The sequence below is a fragment of the Diaphorina citri genome, unplaced genomic scaffold (assembly GCF_000475195.1).
Source record: "Diaphorina citri unplaced genomic scaffold, Diaci psyllid genome assembly version 1.1 scaffold1002, whole genome shotgun sequence".
Lineage (NCBI taxonomy): Eukaryota > Metazoa > Arthropoda > Insecta > Hemiptera > Psyllidae > Diaphorina > Diaphorina citri.
In genome coordinates this window covers 96,495-113,749 of record NW_007378433.1, presented here as the reverse complement: position 1 = coordinate 113,749, position 17,255 = coordinate 96,495, and the positions used below count along the sequence as shown (strand labels likewise).

At 38.2% G+C, this 17,255-nt stretch overlaps 2 protein-coding genes across 2 annotated transcripts in view; one reads left to right on the top strand and one right to left on the bottom strand.

Annotated features, from left to right (window-relative positions):
• Positions 1 to 1,318: 1,318 nt before the first annotated feature.
• On the bottom strand, positions 1,319 to 8,065 carry LOC113469241 (SCY1-like protein 2; the record flags this gene model as incomplete). Its single annotated transcript, XM_026826792.1, has 3 exons — positions 8,057 to 8,065; positions 7,611 to 7,731; positions 1,319 to 1,415 (listed from the first exon to the last, which is right to left on the bottom strand). Coding segments are annotated over exons 1-3 (227 nt in total), but the record flags the coding sequence as incomplete, so codon positions are not given.
• A 6,500-nt stretch (positions 8,066 to 14,565) lies between these two features.
• Positions 14,566 to 17,255, top strand: part of LOC103513646 — a 66,299-nt gene continuing 63,609 nt past the window's right edge. Inside the window, exons 1-2 of the mRNA XM_026826791.1 lie at positions 14,566 to 14,576; positions 14,936 to 15,093. Coding sequence (XP_026682592.1) covers positions 14,566 to 14,576; positions 14,936 to 15,093 — 169 coding nt within the window. The remainder of the gene's footprint in view (positions 14,577 to 14,935; positions 15,094 to 17,255) is intronic.

The following is a 17,255-nucleotide window of genomic DNA, read 5'->3' as shown; positions in this document are numbered from 1 at the left end:
TATATTAGATTTAGATATTAGATTTACTCACTTGAAATAAGAGTACTGTACTAGAACACTGGTGGAGACTCTCTCCTTGACATCCTCCTCCAGTAGTTATTAGATTTGACTCATGACTATTAGATTTATATTAGATTTAGATATTAGATTTACTCACTTGAAATAAGAGTACTGTACTAGAAACTAGAACACTGGTGGAGACTCTCTCCTTGACGTCCTCCTCCAGTAGTTATTAGATTTGACTGATGAGTATTAGATTTAGATATTAGATTTACTCACTTGAAATAAGAGTACTGTACTAGAACACTGGTGGAGACTCTCTCCTTGACATCCTCCTCCAGTAGTTATTAGATTTGACTGGTGACTATTAGATTTATATTAGATTTAGATACATATTAGATTTACTCACTTGAAAATAAGAGTTGAAGAGGAAAAGGGGGAGGAGGAGGAGGAGGAGGAGGAGGAGAGAGAGAGAGAGAGAGAGAGAGATAATGAAGGAGAAGGAAGGAAAAAGAGAGGGAGGAGAAAGCGGAAGAAACAGGAGAAGGAAGATAGAGAAAGATGAGATGAAAAAGGAGAAAAGGGAAGGAGAGGCGGAGAGAGCAGGAAAGGGAGGAAGGGAGAAAGAGAATATATTTTTGTTAATGTGTTAAAAGAGCGATTAATAAAATTCTAACAATAAAGAGAGAGAGAGAGAGAGAGAGAGAGAGAGAGAGAGAGAGAGAGAGAGGGGTGAAGAGAGACAGAGATAACATAATTATCTAAACGAGAAGGACAGAGAGAGAGAGAGAAAGAAGATGTGATTTATGTGAGAGTATTATAAGACGAAATACGAGAAAGAAAAGGAGAGAGAGAGAGAAAACGGAGTTTCTTAAGAAAATACAAGAGAGAGGAGGAACTTGAAGAGAAAGATGCAGTGAGTGAGAGAGAGAGAAAACGGAGTTTCTTAAGAAAATACAAGAGAGAGGAGGAACTTGAAGAGAAAGATGCAGTGAGTGAGAGAGAGAGAAAAATTTTTTTTTTTTTTTTTTTTTTTTTTAGGTTTGCTAGAGGGAACTACACTTAACTGCAAACATAAACGGAGTTTACTCACTTTGTGGACCTGGCCATTAATGGATGATATTATTTGAAGAATGACATTATTAATGGATGATATTATTTGAAGAATGACATTATTAAGGGATGATATTATTTGAAGAATGACATTATTAATGGATGATATTATTTGAAGAATGATATTATTAATGGATGATATTATTTAAAGGATGATATTATTTGATGGATGATATTATTTATTTTGAAGGATGACGTGTTGTACTTACCAATATAGTCGAGGTCAGGTTGCGCCATCTTGGGGAATCTCGAGGACCATATCTGACAAGGCACAGGCTCATTGGGTTCTTCACTGGTAGCCTCTGAAATAGAATAGAATAGATTTTAGAATACCTTAGATTAGAATAGATTTTAGAATACCTAGAATAGAATAGATTTTAGAATAGAATGAAATAGGTCCCTAAAAGTACAGAAGTACTTACAGGGATGATGAAGAATAATAATTATGTTAAGAATATTGTAAAGAAAGAATAAACTTATTATTATGAAATAGATTTTAGAAATAGGGCCCAGCTTGGAGGAAGAAGAGAGAGGACAGAAAAGTAAGTATTTGCTTTTGTGGATAAAAAAAATTTGAATAGATGGAAAATCCAAATCTGCAGTTAAATCTGTACCTACAAAAAAATATTTTTTAAAGGTCAAAAGTCAATTTGATGTACATAAAAGGTTAAAAATAGTCGTGACGTCAGAATCAAAAATATTTCCGTGCTCTTTGGGGTAAACTGTAAGATAGGATTTTTCCTACACTGTAGAATAGGATTTTTTCCACCTCTGCTGTGACGTCAATTATCAAGAATGGTAGGTCGTGACGCCATATTTATATCAAAAGTTTACGAAAATTAGTGGTATTTTCCACATTGATTTAAAACTTCTTGTGTTAATAGGGTTATCAAAATGGATAATCTAACTTACAATATTTATGATCAAGAAATCAAAGAAAGAAAGAAATCAAATAAAGAAAGGAAGAAAGAAAGAAATCAATGAAAGAAATCAAATGAAGAAAGAAAGGAAGAAAGAAAGAAATCAAAGAAAGAAAGAAATCAAATAAAGAAAGAAAGGAAGAAAGAAAGAAAGAAATCAAAGAAAGAAAAAGACTACAAAGATGAAGCAATAATGAAAGTAGAAGGAGAAAGAAATTAGACAAAGAGGAAAAATACATAGAGAAAGAAATACAAGAGATAGAAAGAGCTTCATGAGTTTGAGAAAAATTACTTACTATGTTAAGTATTACACGAAACGTACAAATGTAGGTAAGAGAGAGAGAGAGAGAGAGAGGGGTGAAGAGAGAGAGAGATAACATAATTATCTAAACGAGAAGGACAGAGAGAGAGAGAGAGGGAGAGAGAGAGAGAGAGAAAGAAAGAGAGAGAGAGAAAGAAAGAAAGAAGATGTGATTTATGTGAGAGTATTATAAGACGAAATACGAGAAAGAAAAGGAGAGAGAGAGAGAGAGAGAGAGAGAGAGAGAGAGAGAGAGAAAACGGAGTTTCTTAAGAAAATACAAGAGAGAGGAGGAACTTGAAGAGAAAGATGCAGTGAGTGAGAGAGAGAGAGGGAGAGAAGAGAGACAGATGGATAAAGTTTCTTATATTTTTTACAAAAGAAAGAGAGAGAATTTCTCTGTGAATCAACATCATGCTTCAAGCATTTCCCATTCAGTGGTGGATATTACGGGTCAGGTAACCTGCAAAATGGTTCTCTGCCCACAGGTACCTAATGTGATTTCTTATATTACATTGGATTAAGGTAATAAAAAAATCACAAAGAAAAAATATGGAAAAATAATTAAGAGTAGTGTTTCATCAGAATCATCACCGTTATTTCATATTTTAATAGGTAGCAATGAAATGTGGTGTGCTGTGTCTTAGCATGCACTGCATCACATTCCGTAGTATGTCCCTCATCTTGCAAAATTCAAACAGCTGGTAGAGCTATGGAGCTGAGAGAGAGGGAGAGAGAGAGAGAGAGAGAGAAAGGAAGAGAGAAATAAAGTCAGAGAAAGAGAGAGAGAGGGAGAGAGAGAGAGAGAGAGGAAGAGAGAGAGAAAGGAAGAGAGAAATAAAGTCAGAGAAAGAGAGGGAGAGGGAGAGAGAGAGAGAGAGGAAGAGAGAGAGAAAGGAAGAGAGAAATAAAGTCAGAGAAAGAGAGAGAGAGGGAGAGAGAGAGAGAGAGAGAGAGAGAGAGAGAGAGAGAGAGAGAGAGAGAGGGAAAAGGGAGGAAAAGAGAAATGGAGAGTTTGAAAGTTATTCCTAATATTGATCCTCTCTGTGGGTTTACTTTTGATATCAAAGGATTTTATGATGGCATGATTTGAAGTATAGGAGGCTAAAATATACTCGTATACTAACCCCTGAGAGAAACCTACCTAGATAATGTAGGTACCTACCTAACATTTGAGGTAGATAATAATAATAATAGTGCTTACTTATACTGCTCGCATAGGACTGAAAAGTCCCTTTACTCCAGCAGTAGGCTACTACTATTATTGTGGTCAAATTCTCAAATTAGAAGGAGTAAATTCCATACCTCGGCTGGGATTGAACCCACGCCCTCCTGTTTACCAGGCGAGTGCCTTGACCACTACACCACCGAGACAGGAGTAAAGGTTCTAAGTTATACCTAACTTTTATAGGGTACCTGGTAGGTACCTACAATATGAGAAAGTTAAGATAGAAACACGTTGCGTGAGCTCATGGGAGTCAGAAAGATGTGGTTGAAAGTTCTCCCACAATAGAGTAGGTGATTTCGTTCACGATAGCTACACGTGAGCTCACGTCACGTGAGGGCAGTCCTACTTTTAGAATAGAATAGAATATACCTTGTTTATACTACCAGCATAGGACTGAAAAGTCCCTTTACTCTCGCAGTCTAAACAAGATCTTATATATTTGATTGGTAATAACAGGGGTCACAAATTTGTCCACATATACAGGTTGTTTGAAGAAAGCTCAAGATAAAACTCGGCCAGCCTCAGACAGCCTATACAGAGTGTTTGAGCAAAGCAAATGATAAACTCGACCAGTCTAGTTAGCTTTGAAGGTGGCGCTAGGTCACGGGTTCGATTCCCGATTCCGCCCGTTTTTTTTTTTTTTTTTTTTTTTCGGCCCTGACCTACCTTTACATAGGTATTAATGTTTTTGTATTGTAGGTAATAGGTAGCTCAGAATTCACCTATACGTACCTACCTAGTTCAGTTGCATTCTGTATTATAATTAATTCCCGTATCTACCTTCATACTACATATTACCTACCTAAGAATGTATATTTGAATAATTTGATACGTATGAAGAAATTGAAGACGTAATGTGAGAGAGATGACATTAAATCAGCTGAAGAAAAACGTGACAGCTCTCTCTCTCTCTCTCTCTCTCTCTCTCTCGCACTCACTTACTTACTCATTCAAATTAAATAAAATCCAATTACACAAGACAAGGATGGAAGTCAGTTTGAGAAAGTGAGAAACGTCTCACTTTCTTCTTTCTCTCTCTCTCTCTCTTCTTTCAGAAGTTCTGTGGATATTACGGGTCAGGTAACCTGCAAAATGGTTCTCTGCCCACAGGTACCTAATGTGATTTCTTATATTACATTGGATTAAGGTATCTAATAAAAAAATCACAAAGAAAAAATATGGAAAAATAATTAAGAGTAGTGTTTCATCAGAATCATCACCGTTATTACATATATTTTAATAGGTAGCAATGAAATGTGGTGTGCTGTGTCTTAGCATGCACTGCACATTCCGTAGTATGTCCCTCATCTTGCAAAATTCAAACAGCTGGTAGAGCTATGGAGCTATGGAGAATTGGCCTAGTGAGCCTATAGTCTGTCTTAGGTCAATTTAGGTTTACATTTTTAAGGGGAAAAAAATAAAATAAATAATAAAAATAGGGGTGTTATGAAAAATCCGTTCTTCCCCCACTGGCTGAATAAGCAACAAGTGAGAATGGAAAGGGGAAGAAGAAGAAGACGAAGAAGAAGAAGAAGAAGAAGAAGAAGAAGAAGAAGAAGAAGAAGAAGGGAAAGAGAAAATAAGGATGAGCTTAACAGAGGACGGGAGGGATGGGGGGTGTGGGTGGGAATAAAGATGGAAGGAGGGGGAGAGGAGAAAATACGGAAGAGGGGAAGAAGATGATGGAAAAAAGGATAAGCGATAATAATAAAAAATACGACAATGTTTTGGGAAGAATATCAACAGGGTGCAACCAACTCAAACATGGGTCCAATAAGTTTTTACCCGTATACCCTGTATAAAAAGGATCTTTTTATTTAAGGACATATTTCAAGTACCTAGACTATATACGTACATAGAACTAATTCCATGGCATACACTTCACAGACTATATACGTACATAGAACTAATTCCATGGCATACACTTCACTGTAGAACTAATCAAAGGATTCAGAGGTCATTGTGACCACTGAACTGAACTGTCATCCCATGAAGCTTATCATACAATCTATTCTCACAACCTCAGGGGAATAAAAATCCTTCGTATCTTCTCCCTATATCAGTAATTTGGTCAGAACAAAGTGGACGTTTCTACTTCATAAGACAGAACAGTGAGTAGCTTATGATATGAACAGGGACGTTGACTCGACTTACAAGGTCCTCTTTTTTTAAGAGGTTTGATGGAGGAAATTGTAACTGCCAAAGTGCTTATCGTCCCGAAAGCGAAAACAGAAGAAGGACAGGATAGGAGAAAGCCAGCCGTTCCGAGAAGGAACCTTATCTGTTTGGTACATAAAATCCGCCCCAGGCTGGAATCGAACCCACGACCTAGCGCTTACAAGGCAGACGTGCTACCCTCCAAGCTAAATATGGGCTGACATAAGTAGGTACATGGAATGTAAGCAAAATTTCCGTCAGCACGGTTTTGTCTGTTGTTGATAAAATTTGGCAGAAATGTTCAACACGATTCGACTTTTTCTTCCGAGATTTTAGGCACGGTAGAATTTTGACTTCACTTTCGCGGGCCCTTGGGCCCATTCACAACAAATCACGCACCTACCCCTTGAGGTCCTCAAAGTAAAGGCCGACTCTAATGCCGCCCTTACCGAAAATCCCCTGGCCTAGACCCTGTATACGGTTAGTTGTTATATTTTATTATTGTATTTCACTCAGATTTTCCTTCCGTTTTGATAAAAAAAAAAAATATCTCTTGTAATAAATATAATAAACTTTTACCTTTCCCCTTATTCCCAGGAAAAAAGGAAAGAAGAGGGAAGGATCCTGATATCTTATTTTTTTCCTCCTCAGAAAATTGGACAGAAAAGGGGAAATGTGTGTGGGTTTTGCGATATAATCCCTAATATAAACCGACAATGGACACATTGTAGGGATTTCTGTACAATTGTTGAGATGAGTTATATGTGACTTGTCACTTGCTACCGGTGTAATTTCAAAAAAAGTCTAACAGATCGCAGCAGTGGTACCGAGAAGTTCATGTATCATATGTGATACGGTATGAACTTAAGGGTTAACGTCACTATGTAACTTCTACGATTTTTAGTGACGGGCTGTTAAACCTAAATCCGACGAAAAGCTAACCGCCTTCTCACGTTAACCTCAACCAGCCTGAGTGGGACCGGAAAGAACCAGCGCCACGAGACTGACAAATGATCACCCATCAGGATACCAACCACGCTCAACGTTGCTTAACTTCAGTGATCCATTGGGAACTGGTACATTGAACGTACTATTCGGACACATTTCGAATACACCCTGTTTGTAAATAATAACAACAATAAACATTGAAGAGTATGGAAAATAGCTAGGAGCTTTTATTAAGCAAATTCTAAGAGGAAAAGAGAGAGAGAGAGAGAGAGGGAGAGAGAGGAGAGAGAGAGAGGGAGAGAGAAAATTGCAAATAAAATTACAAAAAAGTGAGTAATGCTGTGATATCCACAAAAGTAGTGAAAAAGCTCTGCTTTGCCTTAAAGAATGTGATATTTGAGAAAATAAAAGAAATATGTTATAGGTCAGGGGTTTCCAACTTCCGTGTGTATGCGGGGCACATGCTACATTGGGAGGTACTTCGCGGGCTACATACCTATGCACATAGGGGAGCATTGTAGGAACCCCCGCCCCCCCTCTAAGTTTTCAGAAATGCAGTCCAATCCAATTTTGAGCGCCGCAGGCGAAATTTTTCAAAAAGTATTCGCCTAATTGTAGTTGAACACTAATGAGGTTTCCATGACTCAATGATAACTACACTGGTCTTGTACGCGGCAGAGGCGGGTTCAAAGTTTGTACAAATCCAAAAGCTTCGCGGGCCACAAAAATGGTCTGGCGGGCCACATGTGGCCCGCGGGCCGCTAGTTGGAAACCCCTGTTATAGGCTCTAAAGGTTTAAAGGTGTGTCCAGTCCACTCATAGTTGACCGGCTGTCGACCGATGTCGACTGAACCGTCCACACTACCTTGTAGAGTCTGATCCCATCGATCGACGGCCGGTCGACCATGTTTGGACACACCTGAATAGGGATATTATAACTTACCCATGAAATCTAGACCCGCTAGTTTCCAGGTGCCTTTCTTATTGACTATGATACTGCTGGGGCACACATTACGATGTACAAAGTGACACGTCTGATGTAGAAACAGAAGAGCATCCATTATCTGAAACATAACAAAGATACCAAGGTTGATCAGTAACCTGTAGATTTCAATAAGAATAAGGTCGATATGGAGCTTTTAAGGTCAAAAACGAGCCCTTAAAAAGGACAAATAAAAAAATAAAAATAATAATAATAAATCCTTCGTTGAAAAATTTTGGCCAGATTTTGTAAGAAACAAACTAACCCTTAAATGATGAAATCATAAAATCATGGAAAACATGAAAAATCATGAAAAGATCATAGAATCTTGAAAATACGAAAAAAGTATACCTTCGATATTGGATTAGGTACCTAGGTATGTTGTTGTTAACCATTATCGAACTAACAAGTTTCATATTGGCATGATACCTACATACTCAGACATAAATACATAGGTATAGTTATTCTATACTTACACTTACACCTACCTACTACATGTTGCATCTCTAATGAACTTTCGTCAAAAGTTTAGCCCGGGCTTTTAATGCCATTTTCACCTATATACCTGTGCATAGGTATATGTATTGTTGTACATACATAGGTAGTAAGTATATAGAATGTAGGGTTTTATTAAGTTTGAAGCTATCCATTACTCTACTATGGAAACTTGGAAAATGCATTTTCCAAGTATTCCGCTGATTGTCTGTTTCATTTAGGCTGGGATCTGTTTCATTTAGGTTAGCGGACAAAGCAAACACTATCAAACCCCAAATGCCAGAATGAGATGCTACCCCAAGTGACATGTTCAACATAATATCTTGGCCTAAGAGAGGGGAAATATAGATACGGAGTGCAATCTAATGTAGGGGAAAATGATGCAGAGGTGGGGAAGTTGGCATCAATGTTGGGGATTAAAAAAATTAGCCTATATTGGCACCCTATGACACCAAACACTTCCTCTATATCCCTTTTATTCGTCTCTTGCTCTATATTTCCACCTCTTTCTCCCTTTGTGACTAATGCCCCCCGATCTTACCACAAAGAGTTTTCAGTTAATCCAGAGTTTAAAAAATTGGGTATTAATGAACCACACCCTGCCTGGCCAGATTAGTTGGCCTTGTAAGCTCTAGGTCGCGGGTTCAATGCCCGCCCCGGGCGAACATTATCCTAAATATTGAGTCTTTATTTATCCTAAATAGTAATTCTTTGAAATTCAGTCTTTTCAGTGCATTGACTTTCAAATCCGTCAGATACCTAAATTTATTATAAATTTTGAAAATATCAAGAAAGGTTAAATTTTGAAATCATTTCTGATTGAATAATGAATTAATGACTGAACAAAATATTAAAACGTCACCAGACAAGAGGAAAGCTGATGGGATAATGTTCGTTCTCGGAACGGCTGGCTTTCTCCTATCCTGTCTTCCTTCTCTTTTCGATTTTAACACCATAATAACTAACATCATTATGTAAGTTTTAGTAAGTTTGGGTCATTCCCGAGTTAAAAATGCCATAGTAACATCATTGGGTATGGGTAAGTTTTAGTAAGTTCCGACCATTTCCTAGTGAAAATACCGTAATAACATCATGGGATAAGTTTTGGTAAGTTCCAAACATTTCCGAGTGAAAAATACCACAATAACATCATTGGGTAAGTTTTGGTAAGTTCCGAACATTTCCGAGTGAAAAATACCGTAATAACATCATTGGGTAAGTTTTGGTAAGTTCCGATCATTTCCGAGTGAAAAATTAAATAATATTTGGTAAGTTCTGATCATTTCCGAGTGAAATACATCATAGTGAAAGAGAGAGAGAGAGAGAGAGAGAGAGAGAGAGAGAGAGAGAGAGAGAGAGAGAGGAGTACAGTATGAGAGGGAGGTAATAAGATGGGAAGTAATAGAGTAAGGTGTTAATGGGAGCTAGAGGTAGATAAAGGTGAGGATTGTAAGGAAGGAACTCCATATTTCCCAACAATATTAAATTTCATGTATGTATGTCTGACGCTTTTTATACAGAACCACAATTTTGTTTGTAGTAGTATCTATGTTTTGGTAATCCTAACACAAGCTATACGACAAAATGCATTTTTCCCCTTGTCATTGCTTTAAACTTTTAGTGTCATTGTTTTAAACTTTTGATGCTGTTTCAAAAGTGTCTCCTTAGCTATTTATACCTGCAATAGAATCAATGATGTCGAAATTTTAGAACATAATATACTGGTATCTACATATTTAGCTGATTTAGGATATCCATGAATAAAAAAAGTTATCCATAGCAATAAAAAGGGCCACTGGTAGGGAAAGGGCCACTGGTAGGGAAAGGGCCACTGGTAGGGAAAGGGCCACTGGTAGTGAAAGGGGCCCGGATTAAGTTGAGCAAAGAACAACAGAGCAGAACTTTTTACTACACTTTCTGACTTCACACATTTTCTGCTAACACAAACACACACAATGTTCTGGTATTATGGGAGAGGGGGGTTTAAGGGGAGGTGGAGATGGATTAAGAGGAGGGGGAAAGGGTTAAGAGGAGGGGAGGACGGGTTAAGAGGAGGGGAAAACGGGTTAAGAGGAGGGGAAAACGGGTTAAGAGGAGGAGAGGACGGGTTAAGAGGAGGGGGAAAGGGTTAAGAGGAGGGGGAAAGGGTTAAGAGGAGGGGAGGATGGGTTAAGAGGAGGGGAGGACGGGTTACCGGGAGATTAAGAGGAGGAGAAAAGGAGGGGCAGAGGAGTCGTGGATGTAGGAAGAGAGGGGAGGACGGTTTAAGAAGATGGGAGGATGGTTTGAGAAGAGAAGAGGACGGTTTAAGGGATGGTTATGAAGGGTTAAGAGGAGGTGTGGATGGGTTAACGGGAGGTTAAGAGGAAGTGTAGAAGGTTTAACGGGAGGTTAAGAGGAGGTGGACTTGTTTTTCTTTTCGTCACACTCATTTTCATTTCTCGCTTTGTACCGGATTTGTGTTTTATTTCATTTCTTATGGAAAAAGTTGAGCATGATGTTAATATACGTACAGTGTGGTATAGGTATGAAATCAAACTCCGGTAGCTATACTGGGAACTTTCACTCCAAAAGTCCGTACTACTGGGTGCACAAAAAGCCAACACCAAGGCTTAGGTGTAGGGACACAGTCCTTAAAGGTCGGTTTAACCCTCAGTTAAGAATAACTACTTGTTTACGTTGTAGCCTCCGTGGCCTAGTCCTAGTGGGTAGAAAATAGACTCGCACACCGGAGGTCCGGGGCTCCATAATATTTATGATAATGATTGATATAATACCTTCTTCTTTACGGCTAGCTAATTAGTTTCAAAAACCTACCGTTCTCACATCTACATAATTCCCAACCGCCAGCCTAGTTAGCTTAATACATATTACCATCCCGCAATCGAAGAAGGACAGGAAAGTGAGCCGTTCCGAGAACGAACCTTATCTGTTGACAACAAAGCTCACCCCGGGTGGAATCGAACCCGTGACCTAGCGCTTACAAGGCAGACCACCTTCAAAGCTAAATAGACTGGTCGAGTTTATCATTTGCTTTGCTCAAACACTCTGTAGAGGCTGTCTGAGACTGGCCGAGTTTTATCTTGAGCTTTCTTCAAACAACCTGTATATGTGGACAAATTTGTGACCCTAAGTGTAGGACTGCCCTCACGTGACGTGAGCTCACGTGTAGCTATCGTGAACGAAATTACCTAGGTACTATATTGTGGGAGAACTTTCAACCACATGTTTCTGGCTCCCCATGAACTCACGTGACGAGAGGATAGTGTGTTTCACAGTGTTTCTTCCCTAACTTTCTCATATTGTGGGTACTAGGTACCTTTAAAAGTTGGGTATAACTACTTATAGGTAAAGAAAGGTAACCTTTATTTCAAAAGTTAGATAGGTAGGTACATTATCTAGGTTATAGCTTTCTCTTAGGGGTTAGTATACAAGTATATTATTAGCCTCCTATATACTTCAAATCATGCCATCATAAAATCCTTTGATATCAAAAGTAAACCCACAGAGAGGATCAATATTAGGAATAACTTTCAAACTCTCCATTTCTCTTTTTCTCCCTTTTCCCTCTCTCTTTCTCTGACTATTTCTCTCTTCCTCTCTCTCTCTCTTCCTCTCTCTCTCTCTTTCACTCTCTTTTTCTTTCTCTCTTCTCCACCATCATTCTATCTCCCTTCACAATCTAACTCCAACCTTTAGTCCCCCTCCTCTCTCTCTTTCTATGTCTCTCCTTCTCCACCTCTACCTGTCTCCTTCTCTCTCTCTCTTTATTTCACCTCTCTCTTTCTCTCCCTCTCCACCTTTACCCCTTCTCTTCTTTATTTCTCTTCCTCTTTCTCTCTCTCTTTATTTCACCCTCTCTCTTTCTCTCTATACATCTTCCTGTCTCTCCCTTCTCTTCCCATTTTTTCTCTCTTCCTCTCCCTCTCTACCCTTTAGCTGCCTGTCTCTCTCTAACCACAGTAAAGTCCGAGGTAATTAAAATATGACACGCATTTCATCAAACCAAAAACAAAGTCATTAATTTAGATTTATTAGTGTGTGCCAACATAGTCTGAAAAAAGTAAAATATGTATATCCTAATCCCAAGCTAATTCCAGACTGTTATTGCTTCTAGTCAAATATTTTCTTTAATAGAGCTATAAAAAACTATGTACGATACGAGAATGCATAATATTTATGTATAGGTAATATTATGTATACGATGGAATATATTATTTCTAACATTGTGTTCATTGAATTTCACATTATGTGCTCACTGAATTGAAAACTACATCAGATGTAAATAATCCAATTCTCTTTTGATGTTCTTCCTCTTCTCTTCATCACTTCTGCTTTACCCAGGCTTCTCTTTTCGCTCAATGTAGTTTTCAATTCAGTGAGCACATAATGTGAAATTCAATGAACACAATGTTAGAAATAATATATTCCATCGTATACATAATATTATACATATGTATTCTCGTATCGTACATAGTTTTATAGCTCTATTAAAGAAAATATTTGACTAGAAACAATAACAGGCTGAACTAGAAAATTAGCTTAGGTTTAGGATATACATATTTTACTTTTTCCAGAGATTTGGTAGAGGGAACAAGGTATATCAACAAAGGTGTACATATTACTTTTCGCTCATCTTCTTCTGCCTCTCTTTCCTCTCTATCTCTTCCTTTCCATCCTCTGTCTTTCATTCCCTTCGCTTGCTTTCCTCTTATCTGGTGACGTTTTAATATTTTGTTCAGTCATTAATTCATGGTTTGACTTTCGGATTAAACAATCTGATTGGTTGATTTCAAATGTTTGCGAAAATTTTAGCCAATGAGATTGTTTCATAGGAGAGTTGGACTTGAATCGAGTTTAAACTCACTTTGTGGACCTGGTCTTAATAATGTCATCCTTCAAATAACACCACCCATTAAAATAATGCCATCCTTTAAAAAATACCATCCATTATCTATTGTCATCCTTTGAACATTCTTCAAAATCCTTCAACTATTTTTTCCCGCTTTCTTGTAAGAAGTAACAAAAAGTGGGTATTCCGGAAGGAACTCTTCCATCAAATAGGTAATATCATCATCCTTCAAACATCATCCTTCACAGAATATGAAGGATGCAACCTTCAACCCTTTTAAAATAACTTTTTCACAGTTTTGGCTTTAGATTTCTCTCTCTCTCTCTCTCTCTCTCTCTCTCTCTCTCTCTCTCTCCCTCTCTCTCTCTCTCTCTCTCCCTCTCTCTCTCTTTCTCTGACTTTATTTCTCTCTTCCTTTCTCTCTCTCTTCCTCTCTCTCCCTCTCTCTCTCTCTCTTTCTCTCTATGCCTCTTCCTGTCTCTCTCTTCTCTTCCCATTTTTTCTCTCTTCCTCTCCCTCTGTACTCTTTAGCTGCCTGTCTCTCTCTAACCACAATAAAGTCCGAGGTAATTAAAATATGACACGCATTTCATCAAACCAAAAACAAAGTCACCGCGTAAACACTATAAAGCCTGCTCTCTCTCTCTCTCTCACCCTCTCTCTCTCTCTCTCTCTCTCTTCCTCCCTCTCATGTAAACCTTGTGGTAAACTGTACACATAAGTGTTGATATACACTATAATGTACCTTATGGGGAAATAGGTATATAAGTACATAGATTATATACTTGCCTATTAAATACATACCGAAGTAGGTATGTACCTACCTATAGTTTGTCTCTTTTAGGTTGGGAACGCTCTCTCTCTCTCTCTCTCTCTCTCTCTCTCTCTCTCTCTCTCTCTCTCTCTCTCTCTCTTCCTCCCTCTCATGTAAACCTTGTGGTAAACTGTACACATAAGTTGATATACACTATAATGTACCTTATGGGGAAATAGGTATATAAGTACATAGTTTGTCTCTTTCAGGTTGGGAATTTTTGTGGCAACGCTCAAATAATGTGTGCGAACCTGCGAACCAATAAATTGCTTGTTGTACACGTCATATTGAGATGACAAAAAATGTCTTCAAATGTTTCCAATATAGGTCAATTTTTTTAATACCCATCATTGATGCTGAATGATGCCAGCATTATTTTTCGTATTTTTTAACACTTCCCCACCTCTGCATCATTTTCCCCTACATTAGATTGCACTCCGTATCTATTTTTCCCCTCTCATAAGCCAATATGTTGAGGTGTCACTCGGGGTAGCATCTCGTTCTGGCATTTGGGGTTTGATAGTGTTTTCTTTGTCCGCTAAACTAAATGAAACAGACAATAAGCGGAATACATTTTCCAAGTTTCCATAGTAAAGTAATGGATAGCTTCAAACTTAATAAAACCCTATACATTCTATATACTTACTACCTATGTATATACAACAATACATATGCCTATGTAAAGGTATATATAGGTGAAAATGGCATTAAAAGCCCGGGCTAAACTTTTGACGAAAGTTCATTAGAGATGCAACATGTATTTTAGGTAGGTATAATTATAGAATAGCTATACCTATGTATTTATGTGCGAGTATGTATCATGCCAATATGAAACTTGTTAGTTCGATAATGGTTAACAACAACATACCTAAGTACCTAGTAATATCGAAGGTACCTATACTTTTTTTCGTATTTTCAAGATTCTATGATTTTTTCATGATTTTTCGTGTTTTCCATGATAAAAATAAATCATTTCATGATTTTGGGGTTAGTTCGTTTCTCACAAAATCTGGCCAAAATTTTTCAACGAAGGATTTATTTTTTTAATTTTATTTGTCCTTTTTAAGGGCTCGTTTTTAACCCTTGAAAGCTCCATATCGACCTTATTCTTATTGAAATCTACAGGTTACTGATCAACCTTGGTATCTTTGCTATGTTTCAGATAATGGATGCTCTTCTGTTTCTACATCAGACGTGCCACTTCGTGCATCGTAATGTATGCCCCAGCAGTATCATAGTCAATAAGAAAGGCACCTGGAAACTAGCGGGTCTAGATTTCATGGGTAAGTTATTACCTATGTCCCTATTGAGGTGTGTCCAAACATGGTCGACCGGCCGTCGATCGATGGGATAAGACTCTACTAGGTAGTGTGGACGGTTCAGTCGACATCGGTCGACAGCCGGTCAACTATGAGTGGACTGGACACACCTTTAGACCTTTAGAGCCTATAACAGGGGTTTTCAACTAGCGGCCCGCGGGCCACATGTGGCCCGCGAAGCTTTTTGATTTGTACAAACTTTGAACCCGGCTCTGCCGCGTATAAGACCAGTGTAGTTATCATTGAGTCATGGAAACCTCATTAGTGTTCAGCTACAATTAGGCGAATACATTTCAAATGTTTGCGAAAATTTTAGCCAATGAGATTGTTTCATAGGAGAGTTGAACTTGAATCGAGTTTAAACTCACTTTGTGGACCGCGGACCCGGCCTTAATAATGTCATCCTTCAAATAATACCATCCATTAAAATAATGCCATCCTTTAAATAATAACATCCATTAAAATAATGTCATCCTTTGAATAATACCATCCATTATCTATTGTCATCCTTTGAACATTCTTCAAAATCCTTCAACTCTTTTTTTCCCGCTTTCTAGTAAGAAGTAACAAAGGTATTCCGGAAGGAACTCTTCCATCAAATTGGTAATATCATCATCCTTCACAGAATATGAAGGATGCAACCTTCAACCCTTTTAAAATGACTTTTTCACAGTTTTGGCTTTAGATTTGGATTTTCCGCAGCTCAAACGCAGCTCAAATTAGGATTCGACCTTATTTATTATTATTATTTTGCCCAAATGCATCATATCCCCGATTGTCCTCATGAGGCTGAGTGCACCCCGAAACACGGGTAGCAAGTGACAAATCACATATAAAAAAAAGGGGGGGGGGGGGGGGGGTTCCTACAATGCTCCCCTATGTGCATAGGTATGTAGCCCGCGAAGTACCTCCCAATGTAGCATGTGGCCCGCATACACACGGAAGTTGGAAACCCCTGACCTATAACATATTTATTTCTTTTATTTTCTCAAATATCAAATTCTTTATGGCAAAGCAGAGCTTTTTCACTACTTTTGTGAGTATCACAGCATTACTTACTTTTTTGTATTTTTATTTGCAATTTTCTCTCTCCCTCCCTCTCTCTCTCTCCCTCCCTCTCTCTTCTCTCTCTCTTGTTTCTCTTCTCTCTCTCTCTTCCTCTTAGAATTTGCTTTATAAAAGCTCCTAGCTATTTTCCATACTCTTCAATGTTTATTGTTGTTATTATTTACAAACAGGGTGTATTCGAAATGTGTCCGAATAGTACTTTCAATGTACCAGTTCCCAATGGATCACTGAAGTTAAGCAACGTTGAGCGTGGTTGGTATCCTGATGGGTGACCATTTGTCAGTCTCGTGGCGCTGGTTTTTTTCCGGTCCCACTCAGGCTGGTTGAGGTTAACGTGAGAAGGCGGTTAGCTTTCCGTCGGATTTAGGTTTAAAAGCCCGTCACTAAAAACCGTAGAAGTTATATAGTGACGTTAACCTACTTGAAACAGGTCCTTAAATAAAAAGATTATTTTTATACAGGGTTGGTAGAAGAAAACTTTCGGACCCATGTTTGAGTTGGTTGCACCCTGTTGATATTCTTCCTAAAACATTTTCGTATTTTTTATTATTATCGCTTATCCTTTTTTCCATCATCTTCTTCCCCTCTTCCGTATTCTCTCCTCTCCCCCTCCTTCCATCTTTATTCCCACCCACACCCCCTATCCCTCCCGTCCTCTGTTAAGCTCATCCTTATTTTCTCTTTCCGCCTATAAATATTAATGGCATGTACTGTGATGGGACTTGGTAGACCTGTGCATGAGCCCTACACGCCCTACACTTGAATTTAGACCATACTACGCCACTGCATATAACTCATCTCAACAATTGCACAGCAATCCCTACAATGTGTCCATTGTCGGTTTATATTAGGGATTATATCGCAAAACCCACACACATTTCCCCCTTTTCTGTCCAATTTTCTGAGGAGGAAAAAAATAAGATATCAGGAACCTTCCCTCTTCTTTTCTTTTTTCCTGGGAATAAGGGAAAAGGTAAAGGTTTATTATATTTATTACAAGAGATATTTTTTTTTTTTTTTTTTTCAAAACGGAAGGAAAATCAGAGTGAAATAAAAAA